General features: G+C 55.1%; 8 protein-coding genes across 8 annotated transcripts; 5 read left to right on the top strand and 3 right to left on the bottom strand.

Moving 5' to 3' along the window:
* Positions 1-55: 55 nt before the first annotated feature.
* Positions 56-739, bottom strand: MGL_4101 (uncharacterized protein; the record flags this gene model as incomplete). Its single annotated transcript, XM_001728714.1, has 1 exon — positions 56-739. One exon carries the CDS (start codon positions 737-739, stop codon positions 56-58), a length of 684 nt encoding a protein of 227 aa, XP_001728766.1.
* A 1363-nt stretch (positions 740-2102) lies between these two features.
* On the top strand, positions 2103-2711 carry MGL_4100 (uncharacterized protein; the record flags this gene model as incomplete). The annotated part of the gene is made up of 1 exon (XM_001728713.1): positions 2103-2711. The coding sequence occupies one exon, from the start codon at positions 2103-2105 to the stop codon at positions 2709-2711; it is 609 nt and encodes a 202-aa protein (XP_001728765.1).
* A 233-nt stretch (positions 2712-2944) lies between these two features.
* MGL_4099 (uncharacterized protein) lies at positions 2945-5540 on the top strand (the record flags this gene model as incomplete). The annotated part of the gene is made up of 2 exons (XM_001728712.1): positions 2945-4514; positions 4933-5540. The coding sequence occupies 2 exons, from the start codon at positions 2945-2947 to the stop codon at positions 5538-5540; spliced, it is 2178 nt and encodes a 725-aa protein (XP_001728764.1).
* A 120-nt stretch (positions 5541-5660) lies between these two features.
* On the bottom strand, positions 5661-7250 carry MGL_4098 (uncharacterized protein; the record flags this gene model as incomplete). Its single annotated transcript, XM_001728711.1, has 1 exon — positions 5661-7250. One exon carries the CDS (start codon positions 7248-7250, stop codon positions 5661-5663), a length of 1590 nt encoding a protein of 529 aa, XP_001728763.1.
* An 807-nt stretch (positions 7251-8057) lies between these two features.
* Positions 8058-8948, top strand: MGL_4097 (uncharacterized protein; the record flags this gene model as incomplete). The annotated part of the gene is made up of 3 exons (XM_001728710.1): positions 8058-8379; positions 8427-8604; positions 8645-8948. The coding sequence occupies 3 exons, from the start codon at positions 8058-8060 to the stop codon at positions 8946-8948; spliced, it is 804 nt and encodes a 267-aa protein (XP_001728762.1).
* A 904-nt stretch (positions 8949-9852) lies between these two features.
* On the top strand, positions 9853-11994 carry MGL_4096 (uncharacterized protein; the record flags this gene model as incomplete). The annotated part of the gene is made up of 1 exon (XM_001728709.1): positions 9853-11994. One exon carries the CDS (start codon positions 9853-9855, stop codon positions 11992-11994), a length of 2142 nt encoding a protein of 713 aa, XP_001728761.1.
* A 513-nt stretch (positions 11995-12507) lies between these two features.
* Positions 12508-15150, bottom strand: MGL_4095 (uncharacterized protein; the record flags this gene model as incomplete). The annotated part of the gene is made up of 1 exon (XM_001728708.1): positions 12508-15150. One exon carries the CDS (start codon positions 15148-15150, stop codon positions 12508-12510), a length of 2643 nt encoding a protein of 880 aa, XP_001728760.1.
* Positions 15151-16099: 949 nt separating this feature from the next.
* On the top strand, positions 16100-18856 carry MGL_4094 (uncharacterized protein; the record flags this gene model as incomplete). The annotated part of the gene is made up of 1 exon (XM_001728707.1): positions 16100-18856. The coding sequence occupies one exon, from the start codon at positions 16100-16102 to the stop codon at positions 18854-18856; it is 2757 nt and encodes a 918-aa protein (XP_001728759.1).
* Positions 18857-18915: the final 59 nt, after the last annotated feature.

The raw sequence follows: 18915 nt of genomic DNA, 5'->3' as shown, positions 1-18915 counted from the left end.
TCACGCCTCCACGGAGATGACAAAGGATCTCGAGCCTGGAGGCGGTGGAAACACACTAGTTTTCGTCCATTGGCCGAGGCTGGTTGTCTGTATTGTCGGAAGATGCCTGCGTATTCTGGTCAGGGGCAGAGGCCGAAGAAGCGTTATCCGTGGACGCGGCAGCATTGTCCGCAGAAGAGCTGGCGTTCTCCGTTGCCGCTGCCGCTGAAGCTTCAGCAGCTGCAGCCGCAGCGCGCTGACGCTCACTGGGTCCAAGTCGCTCGAACCATGTGGCAAGTTTGTCGCCCTCAAGGACGGTGAACTTCTGGCCTTCACGCAAGGACGAAGAGTGAGGATCAGCATCGGCACCAGGGCCAACGTATGCCACGGTCACAGACGCTTGATCAAGCTGCTTGTTTTGCGGTAGTGTCTCCCGTAGAGCACGGATTCCATGTAGAATGAGGTGGTCCAGATCAGCCTCGGTGAACTCGGTAAAGTGGCTTTCCAGATACGTCTTTGCACTCTGGTTGCGCGCGCCAATGCTCATTGCATAGTACTCGAAGCAATTGCCTGTCGGGTTGAACTCATACAAATGTGGACCAGTATCGTCGGTGCCAATGACGAGAAACCCAACGCCATAGGGGCGTTTGCCGTACTGCATCGTGTTCAGCTGGGCGCGATCGGCAAGTGCGCCCATGAGACGAGAAATCGGCAGGGGGCGCGTGTACATGAGGCGTGAGGAAAGTGCAAGCTGCCGCATATAGTTGCTCAGTACACGTGCATCGCTTGTGAGACCGGCGAATCCGAAGCCAATGTGGTGGTCAATCTTGAGCACTTTGTTTTGGTACGACGCAAGCTCCGACGGGGCTCGCTTCAAAGCTACAATCACCGCATGTGACTTGGAGCGCAGGCCCACGACGGCTGACCCCTGTTTCACGGCTTCCAATGCATATTCGACCTGGTGAAGCCGCCCTGCGGCGAGACTAGCACATCAGTGGCACGCACTCACTCTTACTTACACACAGTATTGTCGCTGTCGTATGTACTTGTTGAGAGTCAGTCTTTGCGAACGACGCGCATTTACGCACTTTCGGAACTGATTCGTTAGCCCTTATGCTGCTCCTATGATCGTATTTGGTTTGTTGAAGTCCGATTTCGTACGTACCATCGCACCCACCGTCGCAGCGTTGACGACGTATCGAACCAGCGAAACGGCTGCTCCTTCGATGACGACGCGTTGTGCTCTGTCACTGATGGGACATAATTGCAAATATGCCCTCGCCCTCTATATCACCGAACGCATTGCCTCTGTCCCTTACGCGCCTCACTTGATCTAGAAGACGTAGTAGTGGAGACGGCCGTTTGTGTGTGTGTGTGTGTGGAGATTTGCCGTCGGAATCGACGGCTCACGGAGGGAATCCAGCACTTCTAGTGATCACTTTGCTCGCTCGGTCGCTCGCGCCAGCCTTTATCTGCATAGCTGCGACGACGTGTTAGCAAGCTTGACATGTCATGGGTGCAAGAGTGGGTGTGTGATGCGACACACGTGCTAGGTCCCCAGCATCAGGCATGGGTGTGTGCCCATGTACAAGATATACGCTTTTTTCCCATCGCCACGACGTTCCTGGCCGCGTGTGTCGCGGTATGTGTGGGACTTGTGACAGGCGTATTTTCCGGGAGCAAACGTATAGCAGAGGTACCTTTGGAGGCGCACAGCCGCGGAAAACGTGCTCGCAAAGTCATGCTCCTTGGTGGTGAACAGGCGGGGAAAACGAACGTGTTCCTGCGCTTGACGATGGGTGTCGCTCCTGATACTGTAACTTCACAGCGGATCAATACAGGGAGTGTGCCTCCGTCTGATGCATGTGCACATGGACTGGACATGGTAGACGTGCCAGGGCATGCGCGTCTACGTACGCAAGCGAGTGAATACATGGATGAGGTGGATGCGCTGGTGTTTTGCATTGGATGCAAGCGTAGCAAGTCGAGGGGGAAGTGAGTCTGCCACGGCGTCAGCGGCACTGTCTACATTGAAGCGGACCGATCTGCAAGACGCTCTGGTCGACAGTGTGGACTATCTCCATGATGTGCTGCGAACTTTGGCGAATCGGCGCTTGGCGGCCATGGAGTCAAAAAGAGCACCGCCAGCACTATTTGTTCTATTTACCCGCATGGACCGTTCGCCCTTGTTTATGGATCATGCGCTACTACAGGATGAGAAGCGCCGATGGCAACTGCTAACACGATGCCGGCGAGGTGTTGAATCTACCTTGGTATCGCGGCGAGCATCGCGCGGTTTGCATCGAACGGATTCGGCAGGTCCAGCACAGGGACGTGTCATGATGGAGGACATTGACGAAGTGCGCGATGCAAGCCGGCGGAGCTGGATGGAACGGGCGCGAGTGGCCCTCGCACGTGTGCCATTTCTGCAGTGGGTAGGCCCTACCCGCGGAAGCGAGGATGGTGTGCCTGCAGAACTGCACCCCACGCGATTCGGGCACAGGGTGCGCGGAGGACAAGGACATAAGCAAACGAATGAGCTCGCGAACGACTACATCATGGCAGGGAGTGGAATGGCTCTTGATGAGCCACTGCAGCGTCTGGACCCACGCATCATTGAAGGCGGACGTGCAAAAATGGGTCTTGCGTTTATTGATCGCACAGGGTGGGACCCGAGTCAAACACAACGCGATAGTCTAGATGACCTATATACATGGATCGAAACTTTGTAAACTCGTAGGGAACAATACGTTGAACCCAGGGAAAAAGGATGTGCGCCGTGCACCACAAAAACAAAAAGAAAAAAAATAAAAGCCACGTGCAGCTGGAGCTAAGGGAGGGGTTGAGCGACGACGAGGAAGAAGGCCAAGAAAAAAAAACTCGTGCAGGAGGCTGTGGGCAATGTGGAAAGCCCACTGGATGGATCGTCGTGGCAGAGTGTCAAAAATTTCCTTTTCCTCACGTCATGGCCGTGGATAAAGGCCGACGGCCAGTGCCGCCGGAACGACGTGCTCAAGGACGCAAGCGTGCGGAGCCGGGTGATGTGACAATACGTGAAACTCGCACGCGACCGGTGCATACGCCGGAGCCAGAGCCAGAGCTGCTGGCGAAGGATGGCATATTGGAGTTGGAAGACGACGATGACAATGACGATGATGATGATGACGACGACGATGACAAGAGCAACCATCACGATGGTGCGCCTAAGAACGAAGACGACATGGAGGCATTTCCTGAGTTGGTGTCGGGGAAGGACAAAGATGACGATGGTGATGAAGACGAGGAGGAGGACGATGAGGACGAAGACGAAGACGCATCGGACGACGAGGCCTTTGATTCGGACGACCTAGAGAACTGGGACGAAGAGGCCGATGCCAAGTACGGAGACGCAGATCTATCCGATGACGACGACGTAAAAGAGGGCGACGCGGCCCTGGAACGCATGATCGCAAGAGCACGAGTCAAGCCAGACGAAAGCGAACGAACGACGAACAAGTTAGGCATCGATACGGGCGTGGCAGCGCGATTCTATGATGAGAGTCGGAACGACGACGGCTCGAAACGTGGGCGTGTTGTGCAATCGCACGTCACGGGCATGCCGAAAGTCGAGTACCCGCCGATTGAGCCTGAATACGATAGCGATTCCAGCACGGAGGATGTGCCGAATCGGATTGGCCAAGTGCCGCTGTCCTGGTACGACGACCTCCCGCACATTGGCTACGACATCAATGGACGACGTGTGCTGCGCCCTGCCCAGGGCGACGAACTTGACAAGTTCCTCGACAGTGTGGAAGGAGAAGGCGACGGATGGTTCTCGGCGCACGACAAGACCAGTGGGCAAGACGTGAAGCTGACAGACGAGGAACTCGATATCATCCAACGGCTGGAGCGTGCGCAGATTCCTGTTGAGGCATATGATCCATACGAGCCAGCGACAGACTGGTTCACGCAGCATCAGCAGACGACGCCGCTCACGGCGCGTCCAGAGCCGAAGCGGCGCTTCGTCCCAAGCAAGTGGGAACACAAGAAGATCATGAAGATTGTGCGTGCCATTCGACAGGGGCGGATTGTCGCCCATGCGCCAGGGCGTGAGCGCCCCGCCTTTTACAATCTATGGAGCGATGCAGACGAGGCACGCGCAGATCATCCGATGCATATGCCGGCGCCGAAGCTGCCGTTGCCATCGCACGTTGAGTCGTACAATCCCCCTGCAGAGTACCTATTTGGCGACGATGAAAAGGCTGAGTGGGAAGCGGCCGAGCCCGAGGATCGCAAGCTGCCGTTCCTACCGGCGAAGTATGCGGCCTTGCGTCTTGTGCCTGGCTACGATCAGGCCTTGCACGAGCGATTCCAGCGCTGCTTGGACTTGTACATGGCACCACGCATGCGGCGGAAGCGCCTGGACATTGATGATCCGGACCAGCTGCTACCGAAGCTCCCTGCTCCTCGCGACCTGCGGCCGTTCCCGACGCACACCGACGTCGTGTACGCACATGCACCATGGCGGATTCGAACGGTCTCCATCGATCCATCGGGTGCGTGGCTGCTGACAGGGGCCCGACGACGGCCACGTCCGATTGTGGGATGCGGCGCTGGGCCGCTGCGTCGCGACATGGGACATGAATGCAGGTGTAGCACGTGCTGATCGCAGTCCCGTGTACTGTGTGCAGTGGTGCCCGAACCGGACGTTCGGCATCGCAGCTGCTGTGAGTGTGGGGCGGGTCACGCTGCTAGCACCGCCGCAGTGCGGCAAGACCATGTACGAGGCCAGTCTCGCCCATCTCACGACGCCGCATGCCGCCGAAGACGCAGCAACAGCTCAGTGGACTCGAGCCAGTGAGGCGGATCGAGCCGCAGGCGTCTGTGTGCGCATCGACGTGCGGAACAACAAGCATGCGTCGCTTGTGCCAAAGTACGTGCGCTGGCATGCACGCGGTGATTACTTTGCGACAGTGAGCCCCGAGGCAGCAGGCGAGGCCGTGTTGATCCATCAAGTCAGCAAGCACCGATCGCAAGCGCCGTTCCGGCGTACACGACGTGCAGGCAACTCGGCCATGGCTGTCCAGTGTGTGTGCTTCCACCCCTCTCGGCCCTGGCTGTTCGTGGCGACACAGCGCTACGTGCGTGTGTACGACCTTGTCCAACAGAGTCTCGTCAAGACCCTGCAGCCCGGCGTGCGCTGGATCAGCTCGCTGGACGTGCATCCGAGTGGGGATCACGTGATTATTGGCTCGTACGACCGGCGCGTGCTGTGGTTCGACCTGGATCTGTCGGAGCGGCCGTACAAGGCGTTGCGGTACCACTCGCGGGCTGTGCGTGCAGTGGCGTACCACCCGCGCTTCCCGCTCTTTGCAAGTGCGGCGGACGATGGCACCGTGCATGTATACCACGGCACCGTGTACTCGGACCTGCTGCAAAACGCCTTGTTGGTGCCACTAAAGATCCTGCGTGGACATGCGGTGCAGGATGCGCTGGGCGTGCTGAGTATCGCATGGCACCCGACGCTGCCGTGGCTCGTGAGTGCAGGGGCGGATGGCGATGCGCGTCTGTGGACGCCCTAACGTGGGTGCGGACGTGGCTCAGGTACGGACGGTGGGCATAAGGAGGAGGGCGGGAATAAGCCGTCAACCCCCAGACGCAAAGCACTTCCTGACCGAGCGCCAAGCCCAACACTTTCTTGATTATGTGCTTGCTGGCCTGCCTGTCTGCCTGCCTGCCTGCTTGGCTTGTTTCTTTGCATCGACGTCTTCTATGCCCATGCGTCCAGGGGCGTCGTGACCAATGTCATCGACATACTTCCGCGCACGTCCGCGTGGATTATGCCGGCCCCAAAGATGTGCCTCCAGCTCCTTGACGATGTGCTCACCAAGGGCAAGAGACGCCGTGAGGCCAGGACTTTCAATGCCCACCAGGCTCACAAGCAGACCACTCGCTGCACGCCCTGCCTCTGCGGCACTTGACTGCCACACATGCTGCCTTTCAACGTGGCGACTTGCATGCCATAGCACGCCAAAGTCCTGAAACCGTTGGGCGTCAGGACCACATAGTTTGGGCCTTATACCGGCATAGTCGACCTGGAGTCCCTCACGAGACACGCCTGGCAAGTATGCTTGAATCGCTTCGTACATACTGTCGAACCAAGCGTCAGATGGATCGGGCGCTAGGCACTTTTCCCAAAAGTCGTGCTGGAAGCCGAGCTCGTCGTCCAGGTGCCAATCGGAAACATCTGCGGGCGGCGAGAGCCACGACAAGTCTGGTCCAAAGCGCACATGGTGGTCCAGATCCAGTGTCAGATGCGTGCCGAGAGACTGAACGGCATGCGCTCGTTGCGACGCCTGCTTACTAAATTCAGGCGTTGGATAAAGCAGATGCTGTACATGCTTGACACCAGGACCTCGGTAGCTTGCATAGCTACCTTTGGCGAAATACATCGGCACCCACTGACTCGGTGATGCTTGGGGCCATAGGCTGTTGAGGACCCGCGGCGCATTGAGGCCTGAAGCATTGATCACAACACGCGCCAGAAGTGAATCCGTCTCGTTATGGGAAGCATCGTGCGTACGGAGCTGAACGACCCACCCTTCTTGTGAGCCGTCATCGCCCGCCTTGCTCAGAGCCGCTCGATTCGGCGTGTGTGGATCCATGCGCACAACCGAGGTGCCAAGCACGACATTCGCATCGGGCACTTCGCCAGTAGGAAGCTCTTCAAGCTCACACGCTAGGTCCGATAGGTAGTCATGCGAGCTAATAATGCCTGTGGACGGCGAATAGAGCGCACGTGTGATGTGAGGTGATAAATCCGGCTCGAGTTCTCGTGCTTCTTCCCCATTGAGCAGCCGTACTCGCGGCGCATGTTGCTTGATACTTTGGGCATGCTTATACAGCCCTTCCAAGTACGCTGTGTCGTTCGCTGAGCCGACAATGAGCTTGCCCACCTGCTCGGCACCGATGCGGCCGCTGCGTGCGATGCGCTCGTACAGAAGTTCGCGGCCCCGCGTGCAAAGACGTGTCTTAAGAGAGTCGTGTGGATAGTAAAGACCTGCATGAATGACCTCACTATTGCGGGAGCTTGTTTCTTCGCCCAACACGGCGTGCCGCTCGACGACATATGTTGACTTGTCTGGCCAGCGGTGAGCCAAAGCATTCGCTATAGCCAGTCCGACAACGCCGCCGCCAATGACCAAGTGATCCACTCGCATGTCTGGCTCGCGGTACGCATATTTTCCGCTCTGATTCAGCGCCGCCAGCAGCGGTCGGACTTTCGACGCCATCGATGATGTCACTAGACAAGCACGTTGCACGTTGATATGTGGAGATCAGTCAGTCCACTCTCGGCGTGGAACCGAGAGGGCCATGGACCTGAAAAGAACGCGCCAGCCCAGGGCACTTACGCCAAGTCATCAGAGCCGGTCTTGACGCTTCGAAAGATGGAGCTTCAATACATCCTACTTTGATCATCATGATGCAAGAAAAGTATACTTTAGAAATGAGGAAATGTACATGCCAAAAACCACCGCCATTTGTCCGCATGTGTCAAACGTGGGTCTTGCACTACCGCGTGCATGCCCGCCAGTGCTACAGTGTTGATTGGGGCGAGACATGCTAAGCGCTACCAGCATAGCCAACTATATAGACTGCAAGGTGCATTTCTATGAGCTTGCTGCTACGTATGCAATGTGGAAATACAACGGACTTGACTCGTTCGCAAGGGAATGGAGGTGGCGTGCGATGGAACACGCTTCTTATGTGCGACTATATCCAGGAACAATCGTTCCAGCATTCACACATTTCAATGCATCCCGCCTCCTAGTCGAGTCACACGGGGTGCGGTGCAGCATAATTATGTGTCAAAAGTCAGCGAGTTGTCACACACCCGGTCAGAAGTGGCGCGAAGACAATGCTGGGAATTTTGTCATTCATCTTTGCATACACCTCCATGTACCTATGCTGGCCGAAATTGCCGCATTATTCGGATGGGAAAGCCCCTTCAAGAAGTCCCTCGTGCCAAACAGAACGCACGTTCCATCATGATAATTGCCCTTTCTTGTCCGACGCGTCACACACTATCTCAATACAACATGGAGGTCTCGCGTGGTGTGCCTATAGCCACGTGGTCCTGCGGACAATGCGCGCGCACAGTTCCCAATCCCTACGCCAAGACGCCACACCCAACCGTGCTAGATCACCATCGGCCATCGAGCACAATACCCACGCTCGAAGGTATGGCAGGCTGGTTTAGCTGGGTTAGTGGGAAGCGAGACAATAAAAATACTGCACGAGATGCGATTATTGGGCTGCGTGAACAGCTGCATTTGATAGCAAAGAAGGAGGAGCATCTCCAAACCAAAATTGATGAAGAGCTTCGCAAAGCGAAAGACAATGTGACGAGCAACAAGCGTGGTACGTTCGAAGCTTGGGATTCGCGATTGGGAAATTGACCGTGTAAGCTGCGCAAGCTGCGCTCCGGCAGAAAAAGATGTACGAGACAGAGCTGGATCGTCTGGCCGGAAGCCGCATGACTCTGGAAACACAGGTGAATGCGATCGAAAATGCTAATATGAATCTGGAGACGATGCGGGCCATGCAACGTGGTTCAGCTGCTCTCAAACACATTCATGCGAATATGTAAGTCACATTCGGCTCTTCGCAGACTAACACTGTGCAGGGACATTGATAAAGTCGACAATACCATGGATTCCATCAGAGAAGAGATGGCTCTTACAAATGAGATTTCCGAGGCCATATCAAACCCTGTGGGCTTGGGACACGAGCTAGATGAAGATGAATTACGAAACGAGCTTCAGGAGCTTGAGCAGGACGAGTTGCACAATCGGTTGGTCGGTGCGGAGGCTGCGCCAGCGCATCACATTTCTACGCCAACTCAATCTGATGCGACGAAAAATGCACACGCCGATTCAGTGGATGAAGATGCTGAACTTCGCGCATTACAAGCTGAATTGGCCATGTAATAAATGGATCTACAGCGAACTGGTTTTGTATAGCGATTCCCCTGGATAAGACGTACATGTTAGACAGCTATATGATGTTGGATACCAATGGAGACTTTGGCACTCGCTGAAATACTCTAGGGTGCCGAAGTTCCAGCAAAATGACTCTCTCAAGGTGTGCATTTGGATCTAAATGGGCTCCACCTGTGGAACAAGTCCTCGAACGATGGGGTCATAGCACACGCTCACTACTTCGTTTGTGATGACAACTACGTACTGCTAATGGAAGGCACAAATTCTCGCTTGTGCTGACCAAGAGACAAACGCAACCTGATAAGAACCAACCATATGCTACGAATCCCTAACCATGGCGTAGTCCATGGGATTGGCACACCTCCGTGGACATCTGGCAGCCGTGTCATTGGCCTGGTGCTCTACACATCTTTAGGGACTGAGGTCGGCCTTGTTTGTCTTTTCACTATGCAGAGTGGCGGGCATGGGTCGTTACTGGGCGCAGCCCAGCCAACCACACGAGTTCAAGATCCTACGCCAAGAACCAATCATGTAAAGTCACGCAGGGCATGCTAATTGCAGGTTGACAAATCATAATGACGATCACTACGTGCCCGCCACGGCGTTGTGCAGTCAACAAGGCATTTCTCAAGGTTCATCAATCAAATCGGAAATATCCGATGCCACTAGGGCTTGAGGCGTGAAAAATGTCCGTACATGACCTGTAGTTCTTTTCAAACGCATGTAAACAAAATGAGCAGCGCGCCCTATTGGATAGATTAAGAAGTTATGCGAATTGATGATAACGGAGCACATTCATTATGCTGAACTGTTTCGCAAGCAGAACACCTTGACAAAATCGCCACACCGAGCATAGGTTGATACATCCATCCATCTCTTGAGAGCTGCCCTCATGGACAGGCAACTCGCAGCCTCAATCCAGTCACACGACTCGGATTCTTTCTACGAAGCGGAAGATGGGACCGCGAACGACAAAAGCCAAGTGCCGAATGTGAGAGTCATCGACCTCCCAGATCCGGCCCGGCCTTCTCCCACTGCAGCGCCGCCTCATCACAGTGGTGCACCGCCGATTTCGATGATGCCATATATGAATAATCAGACGGCGACACCGGATCAGCCGTATGCCGGTGAGAGTCTGCCGGCGGCGGCACCGGAAGTAGCTCCGACAGAAGTGCCTCCAGATGTAGTTGCGCTTCAGCCACCGCCGGCGGTACATGCCTCGGATTCACAGCTTCACCCTTCATGGTTGGGGGATTTGCCGCGACCAGAACATACGGAGCGGCGGCGATCGTCGCACTTTATCCCGCACGATTTGAGAAGGTCTCTTTCTAGAGTGTCATTATACCAACCAGGAACACCTCGACCACAAGGGCCACATACAAACCTCCGCATGAGTAGGCAAGATTTTGAGTCTGGGCCATGGGGTTATGAGGGACAGCGGGGCGGTATGGAATTTCCTGAGACGGCAGGCATTGAGATTGATGAAACAAACCCAAGTAAGGAGGCCGGTGAATCATCATCTCCAGGTGATGGAGAAGCAAAATATGAAGAGGAAACGAAACATATTATTGTCAAATGGGATGGCAAAGACGACCGCGAACATGTACTTAATTTGAATTTTTATTATCGGTGTTATCTCACTCTGTTAGCTGGTTCACTGACTTTATGCACGGCCTTTGCTTCGTCGGTGCCGTCTGGTATCGTGACTGAAATGATTGTTGAATTCAACACCTCGCTTAACGTCGTTAAGGCATCCGTGTTCTTGTTTGTGGGGAGCTTTTGTGTTGCACCATTGCTTTGGGCACCGCTTTCGGAAATGTTTGGTCGAAAGATCATCTTTATCATCTCATTTGCTGGCTTCACGGCGTTCAATATAGGTTGCGCCTTCGCTCCCAACATTGCAGCGATGATTGTCATGCGCATATTAGCGGGTGCATTTGGTTCAAGTTCCATGTCAAATGCCCCCTCTATGATTGCGACATTGTTTCCGCTCAAGTACCTTATGATAGGTATCGTCTTTTTTGCTCTTGCCCCGATTGCAGGACCATGCGTTGGTCCTATTGTAAGCGGATATATTTCAGTGTCAAATGGGCACTTTATGAAGAAAGCTCTTGGAATGGGATTAAGCCAGGCAGCTGCTCAAGATTATGCTAATGATCATGCTAATTGGCGATGGGTGTTCCGAGTGTGTGCAATCTTATCAGGTGTCCTACTGCTTTTGGTCATATTCACGATGCCAGAAACATTGGATGGTAAGCGTCTACAGATGAAGGCAAGGCGACTTCGACAAGAGACAGGTGACGATCGCTATGTCGCGCCGATTGAGCTGCGAAAGATCAATTGGCTCCAACTTGCCGGAAAGACTGTTGGCAAACCGGTCAAAATGTTGTTCACCGAGCCCATGCTTATGCTTGTCACCATTTACATTTCGTTCATCTATGGTGTATTGTATCTTCTATTTGTGGCTTACCCTATTGTGTTTATTCGGGACCATAACATGAACAATGGTGAAGAAGGCTTGGCATTTTTGGGCTTCTTTTGTGGTTGCGCTTTGTCTGCAGCGTACTGTCTTTTTGTGGATCAGCCAAGGTATGTCAAGAGTATGGAAAAATTGAAAGTCCCTCTTCTTTCTCCTGAGCGACGACTTGAGACATGCATGATTGGATCACCGTGTCTAGTTATCGCTTTGTTCTGGTTCGCATGGACCGCTTTCCCCTCTATTTCTGCATGGAGTACGATTGTGGCTGGTGGAGTGTTTGGTATTGGTCTATTCTTTATTTTCCTCAGTCTTATGACGTACGTCACAGAGGTTTACCTGATGAATTCTGCAAGTGCTATTGCGGCCAATACGGTTGTCCGTTCAGCCTTCGGTGCAGGGTTCCCTATGTTTGGTCAACAGATGTATGAAAAATTGAACCCCAGGTGGGCTACAACAGTTCTTGCTTTTATTGCTCTTGTCATGATGCCAATTCCATTCGTGTTCTACAAGTTTGGATCTAAGCTTCGTGCGATGTCGAAGAATGCGCGCGGCTAGTGGCTCTAGTCGATCAAAGCGTCATTCTATGGCTCGTTTGAAGCCTGGTTGTTGTTTGACAAGATCTTTGTACAAAGGGAAAAAAAAAATGCTGTGTGGAACAGGCGTAAAAAACTTGATCACAGACATGTTTATAAATAGGATAGGCGACTGTGTTGTTTGGTTGATAATTTGATCGTTCATTACCTACATTCAGTTGAATTGCCCCGTCTGAGCCTGGACGCGATTGGAATTTCCTAATCCAGCATGTTCGCAAGCGACAAAAAACGGCTCGCACGCTATGCTCCGGACACTTCTCAATGGGACCCTGGACACGTGCTATTCATGGGAAGTGAAGAACAGGTGCGGTCAACTCCTACGCTCGACTCGAGATGCGTGGCTGTAGTAGGTAAGTGCCATACGCGTAGACCCACGTGACATACCCGATCATAAACGACTGTCGATATGGGCAAAATTGCGCGCGTAAATTAGGAATGAGCTATGTCGAATACGAAAATCGGGCCAATTACAACATTAAAGGATACTCTGCGTGAAGTTCTGGTACTGATCGTACAAGCGAGTGAAAGCGCTACCAGCTGCACTGAGGACGAGTTTATCGACAAATTCATCACACTGCGCAGAGGTGAAATTAAGCTGGAACCGGTCTCGAAGCTGAGCAGCAGCGTTATCGCTTGCCGCAAAGCAGGGCAAGTGAGAATTGCGCTGCATAAGCTCGACTAAGAGGATGAATCGCTCGGCGTGTTTTCGGACGTCACGAAAACCTTGGCGCATAAGGGCTTTGAATTCATTGTAGCCATCACTGTCCATACCGCCAAGAATATCGATATAGTCGCGAGGAAATTTGAACGGCGCGGCTTCGAAGCCGACGCCGCCAGGCGACAAGCCAAGGATAAATCCAAAGTCGATATGAATCAGGTGGCCGTCTGCGTCGACGAGAATATTGCCGTTGTGGCGGTCTTTGATTTGTAAGAGGTAAGACACAATTGCATAGCCGGCGAGTGACTCCATAAAGTTGCGCCGTGCACGGCGGAAACGGGGTAAGTGTGGATCCCCATACGTCTGTACAAAGTAGTCATACAGTGTGTAGGTGGAGATGGGCTGGCCGGCCATTTGACTTGCATACGCAGCCTTCTTGATCGAATGCACAGAAATGGCATCTGTGATCGTTTCAATAAGACCTGCCGACTCGTTGAGGGTCACAATGCGAAAGTAGTGCACCCAGCAAGATGATCGGCACTCACTCCATACACGCTTAAATTCGTGAATCAGCTGCACGGCGAAGAGTTCCTGCCGTAAATCAGCACCGGTCTTGACGATAACTGAAAAGAGATCCCAGCCAGGTAGGCTGCCGTAGGGAGACGAGGCACGGATGCGGTCCTTTTTGATGGTCCAAGACTCGCGGAAGTATGCGGCAGAGGGATCGTCTTTATTAACGGCTTTTAGCACGGCACTCTCATCCTCGGCACCCATCATGTTGCGTTTGCGTCGCGTAAAGAACTGACCCCCCCGTTTCATGCGCTTCATGCGCTGCTCTTCGAGAGCGGTCATCTCGTCCATGATGCGCTGACGAATGACCTGTGCATCAGCATACGACACGCGCGTCGGTGCAGGTTCATTTCCAGGCTCGGCGGCGTCAGAGGCGGCGGCAGTACGCGGCAAGGTGCTGCCCTTGTTGAGTTGAGCTAGCATGACGGCAGCCGTGCGCATGCGCTGAGAATACTCGTCGAGAGAGAAGTCTGCACGCTGCTCGTTGGCGTTGGACGCATGTGCCCAAGCGGCGGTATCGAGGGTGTCGTTCTTTGTGCCGAACTCCTCTTGGATGCCGACATCTTCGTGCACCATGCCAAAGGCTGAGAGATCGGAGCCGTACATTTGCTCGGTGAGATCGACTTCGCCAGATTGTTGATCCCCAGGCGCGGGATCGTCAGGTAGCGCCCCTGGGTGACGGGGTATCGAAGGGCGCTTTGTATGGGCCATCAGCAGGGGCCTGAGTGAGCGGTCGCGATTTTGAAGGATAGAGTGTAGTAGCTCGCGATTGTAGCGCCGGTTTGGATCAAAGTCTAGGTCATTACGAAGCACTTCCACGTGCAGCAGGTACGGCACGCGATCTGCCGAATTGAGGACGACAGCTTCGGACGCACTAATGCGCATAACGCGATGATGCCTCTCTGGGTGTGCAGATCCAGCGGGGGATCCAGCACACCAAGTCGGGAAACAGACTTCGGCGGGCAACGTGCGATTCAAGCTGGTAAGCTCGGCACGCAGAGCCGAGAGTCGCGCTGGTTTGGGAAGCTGCTGCAAGCGCGAAGGGATGTCCTGGAGAGCTTGCAAGAACTGCATCTCAGTACGACCATAATGCGAGCAAAGGTACTTTTGATGCAATGCATACTCATGGCTGTTGGGGTTCAAAGGCGGAAGTGCGGATGTGGTAGTGGTATGACTGGGCATCGTCGTTGGCGCGCTTGGGGTTGTTGGCGTGGATGGCAGGGGCTGTGGTAGAGGCAGAGGCGCGGCGTTGCGAGGGGTTCCGCTGTCGTCCTGTCCAAACACTTGCTGTACAGGGTCTGGCTTGGTATCATGCTGCTGAGCAGAGGCAAAGGTGGCTGGCGGTTCATGTGGCAAAGGCGCATGCCTGTCGTCAGGGAAGCCAGCGGCACCAGAAGGCGATACAAGGGAGGCAGGAGGCTTTTCTGGTGCGGAAGGTGCGGTGGTTGATAGCGAGGCTGACGTTGGGGTGGAAGAAGCATGTACACTGGACACTGCATGCTCAGTGTCTTCACCAGGAGGGTGATCGACAGACGACGAAGCAGACGCGGCAGACGCATCGCGGGAAGGTTGATGGATGATCAAGTCACTAGGGGGCAATCTGCCTTGCTGCAAAGCTAGATTTTGGCCGTATTGAGCCACGTCTGGGCGACCAATGGCTAGAACAGCAGATGCCATGCCGGCCAAGGCGGTTTTTGTGTTGCCAGGCCACATTTTCCGACGCACCTCGAAGAATGGATGGAACAATGGAAGCAGATGACGATCTGGGATCATCATTTCGGGATCGGGGTCTTCAAAGAGGATGCGCTGACACCGATTGTAGACGCGTTGGCACGTTCGGAAATGTGGCGACTCTGGCTCAGAAGCCAGGTCTGAGAGGTGTGCCTGCATGAACCATAGCGTCTGCAAGGTAGAGACAAAGTGCATGGAGTGATAAAAGGGACAGGGTTGTTAGCATGCAAATCCATACATCGCGCGAGCGGCTAGCGGCTGTGACACTGGGTGTGCGTGCGAACGTGGAAAATACGTACGAGGAGAGCGACGTGCACATCGTCTTCACACTTGCGCAAGATAAAGTTTTCCAAAGCGCGTGATTCTGTTGTTTTCGTGACGAGCAAGTGACAGAACTGGGGCCAGTAGAACTCGATATCCTCGCGAGCAAAGGACGTGCTAAGCTTGGCGATCAGATAGTATGTGATGCCCACATGATCGGCGTAGGTACGTAGACTGGGCTGTCAGATACGTGCGCGCATACGCACTAGCTGAGGGCAAGATGCGGCGAGAAGTAGTCGCTATTGAACAGCCGCAGCAAGAGACTTGCCATTCCGCTCGCTGGCTGCTGTTGGAGAGCCACGCACGTCGCGGCTCATGATGTCGGCGAGCAAGCGCCTGTGCACCCATATCACGTGACACTTTGGGGGTGGAGGGTGCAGCGGAGGTGCGTGGACGGGGGCGGGCGTGTGCCAACGCGGATGTCGTGGGTGAGTGGAATGGAGGTGGCAACCGAGGCGACAGCGGACGCCCCCCCCCGCCACGCGGCTGCGACGAAGAAAAGAAAATAGGCGCGGCGTCATTGCGCATTGCGGCCCCAACGTGACGAGGTCGCGACACACATACACTGAACGACCGCCGAGGCAACATCTCGGTGGCGGCGACAAAAAGAAATACGATACGATGGCTGCCGCAGACGGCGCGCGGCTAGCGAGCCCGCCGGATGCGGCCGAGATCGCCAAGTGGCTCGCGGATCCGGGTGCGGATCTGCGGACGAAGGTGAATGTCGTCACGGAAATCAAGGAGATGATAGAGGTGTATGTGAATGTGGACTATATGAGTTTTTTGAATGCGGTGCTGCCGGTGCAGATGGATTTTACTGGAAACCACTGCGTGTGCATTTGTGTCCGATGCGCCGGAGCAGCGCTTGCGGCATGGACTCATCGAGACGATATACCGGTACCCGCAGCATGAGGCAGTTCGGCCTCATACAGATCGCTTGATGCAGGTGATGCTCAAGATTGTCCAGGAAGATACCGAAGACAATGCCACGCTTGCATTCAAGGTGATCATCGACCTGCATCGCGCGTTTAAAGCGGTGCTGCAGTCGCAAGTCCAGCCGTTCCTTGAGCTTGTACAAAAGCTATACCTAAATATGCGGTCGGCGGTCGCTGAGGCGTTCGGCACAGAGCAGTCACCGGGGAAGGCTGTGGCTGTGCCGGGTGAGGAGGATGCGCTGCTCACACTATCGGAAGGACAGGACCATACGCCAGGCGGCACCGCTTCATTATCTGCAACAGCGACAGCATCGGCCTCGACAACGACATCGGCGTCTTCGACGACGGCTGCTGCTCCTTCAGCGCCGCGGACACTGTTGAAAAGCTCACAAAGCTTCAAGGTGCTGACAGAGTGCCCCATTGCGATTGTGCTGATTTTCCAGACATACAGGCACGTCGTAAGCTCGGCGATCAATATATTCGTGCCGCTGATCTTTGAACATTGCCTCACATTGCAGGCGCTTCCGCAACGGCAAGCGCACGAGGCAGCGCGGCAGCGGGGACAAATCTTCGTGGGCATAGCACCGGGCATCAAGAACCGCGCTCTCTTTGGCGAAATGGTAACGACGCAGGTCAAGACGATGTCGTTCCTTGCGTACGTGTTGCGAGGCTCAGCGCCCATTGTGCGGCAGTATGCACATTTGCTGCCGGAAGTGAATGTGCGCTTGCTGAAGGACTGTCCCCCCGAGAATGCAGTGACGAGAAAGGAGCTGTTGGTGGCGACACGGCATATTCTGTCAACCGACTTTCGCGTGCACTTTGTTGGCCAGATTGACACGCTGCTGGACGAGCGTGTGCTACTGGGCACGGGCATCACGATCCGCGAGCTTCAGCGCCCACTTGTTGTCAGCATGCTGGCGGATCTTATGCATCATGTACGGCAGGAGCTGACGACGGAGCAGATCACGCGGGTAATCAACCTGCATGCCCAGCTCTTGCATGATCCGACGCTCGCACCGAGTATTCAGACGATGTGTGTGAAGCTGTTGTTGAACTTGGTGGAGACGATCGTCGTGAAGCATGCGGACCGGTCGGTTGTGATGCTGCAGGGCATCTTCTCTACGTTTCTCGACAAGCTACCGGAGCTCGCAAGGCTGGGCGAGGACCTGCGGCAGCTGCGGGGCCGGACGGAGAGCAACGACGAGAACGATGTCGACGTGCAGGCGAAGGATAGTGCAGAGCAGACGCAGATGGCGCAACTGGCCATCACGATCGAGCAGGCCAAGCTGATCCAGTCTTCGGTAGCTGTGCTGGAGCATGTGGCCGATCCCATGAAGAATGCACGCTTTTTGTTCCGCAACTTGCTGTTTGGGTTCAAGACGCTTGTGACGGTGTTCAAACACCGTGGGATTCCTGAGCCAGATGGCGAGGTGATGGGCCGCGTGTTTGTGGGCGGCGTGCGCTGCTGCCTGCTACAAACGCAGCGCGACGGGCGTGAGGAGAAAGACATGATCGACCTGTTCACGAACATCTTCATTGATCTGCCACCCGAGACGTTCCATGAGGTATTTTCGACGCACATGCCGTTCCTGTTCGAGCAAATTCTGCAAGCGCCGGCGCTGCTGGGCATTCCTCAGAACCTGCTGTCGAACGATGCGGTAACACGGCGCTTTGTGGACATCCTGCTCAAGTTCCTCGTGCAGCGCCTCGATGCGCTCGGCACGCCCGACAAGACGCCTGCGTCTGTGAGTCTGCGGCTGTTCAAGATGGCGTTCATGGCGGTGACGATCTTCCCGGAGGAAAACGAGTCGGTGCTGGAGCCGCACCTGACGCATCTGATCATGCATTCACTGAAGTGTGCGTCCAAGGCCGAGGAGCCGACGAACTACTTCCTCCTGCTCCGGGCACTGTTCCGCAGCATAGGTGGCGGGCGCTTCGAGCTCCTGTACAAGGATGTGTTGCCGCTGTTGCCTGTGCTGCTGGAGAAGCTAAATCTCTTGCTGGATGCGGCTGATCCCAGCCACCGCGATCTGTTCGTCGACTTGTGCCTGACGGTGCCTGTACGCCTGAGTGTCCTGCTGCCGTACTTGGATCAACTGATGCACCCGCTCGTCTTGGCGCTCCGCTCGTCGTCCGAGCTTGTGAGCCAGGGGCTCCGGACTCTGGAGCTGTGCATCGACAACCTGACGCAGGAGTTCCTCGATCCCATTATGCAGCCGTACATCCAGGACATCATGGCGGCGCTCTGGACGCACCTGAAGCCGCTCCCACACAACCATCAGCATTCACACACGACGATGCGGATCCTCGGCAAGCTCGGTGGACGGAACCGGCGCTTCCTGCAGCAGCAGCCGACGCTCGCGTACCACGCAGGCACGACGCCGTCGATCGCCCTTGGCATGAATGGCTCTGTTGACAAAGTGTGCTCTGCTGCCGGCGATGGACCTGGCGCTTGCAAAGCTCGCGGATGCCGACGAGGCGTACCACCGGCCGGCGTTCGATGTGCTCACGACGGCGGCCGTCGTGCTTGTGAACGACGCCCTGGACCACGAGCTGCGCGCGGAGCTGCGGCGCATCACGATCGGCCTGTTCCGTGCGGCGTCGCATGAGGGATTGCGCGCCGATGTCAAGTCGTTCCTCCTGGGGCTATATGCACACACGCTGCGAA

Source organism: Malassezia globosa (assembly GCF_000181695.2).
Source record: "Malassezia globosa CBS 7966 chromosome Unknown mgl_sf_14.1, whole genome shotgun sequence".
NCBI classification, from domain to species: Eukaryota; Fungi; Basidiomycota; class Malasseziomycetes; order Malasseziales; family Malasseziaceae; genus Malassezia; species Malassezia globosa.
Note: the sequence above shows the minus strand (reverse complement) of the source record. Positions and strands in the feature narration are given on the sequence as shown.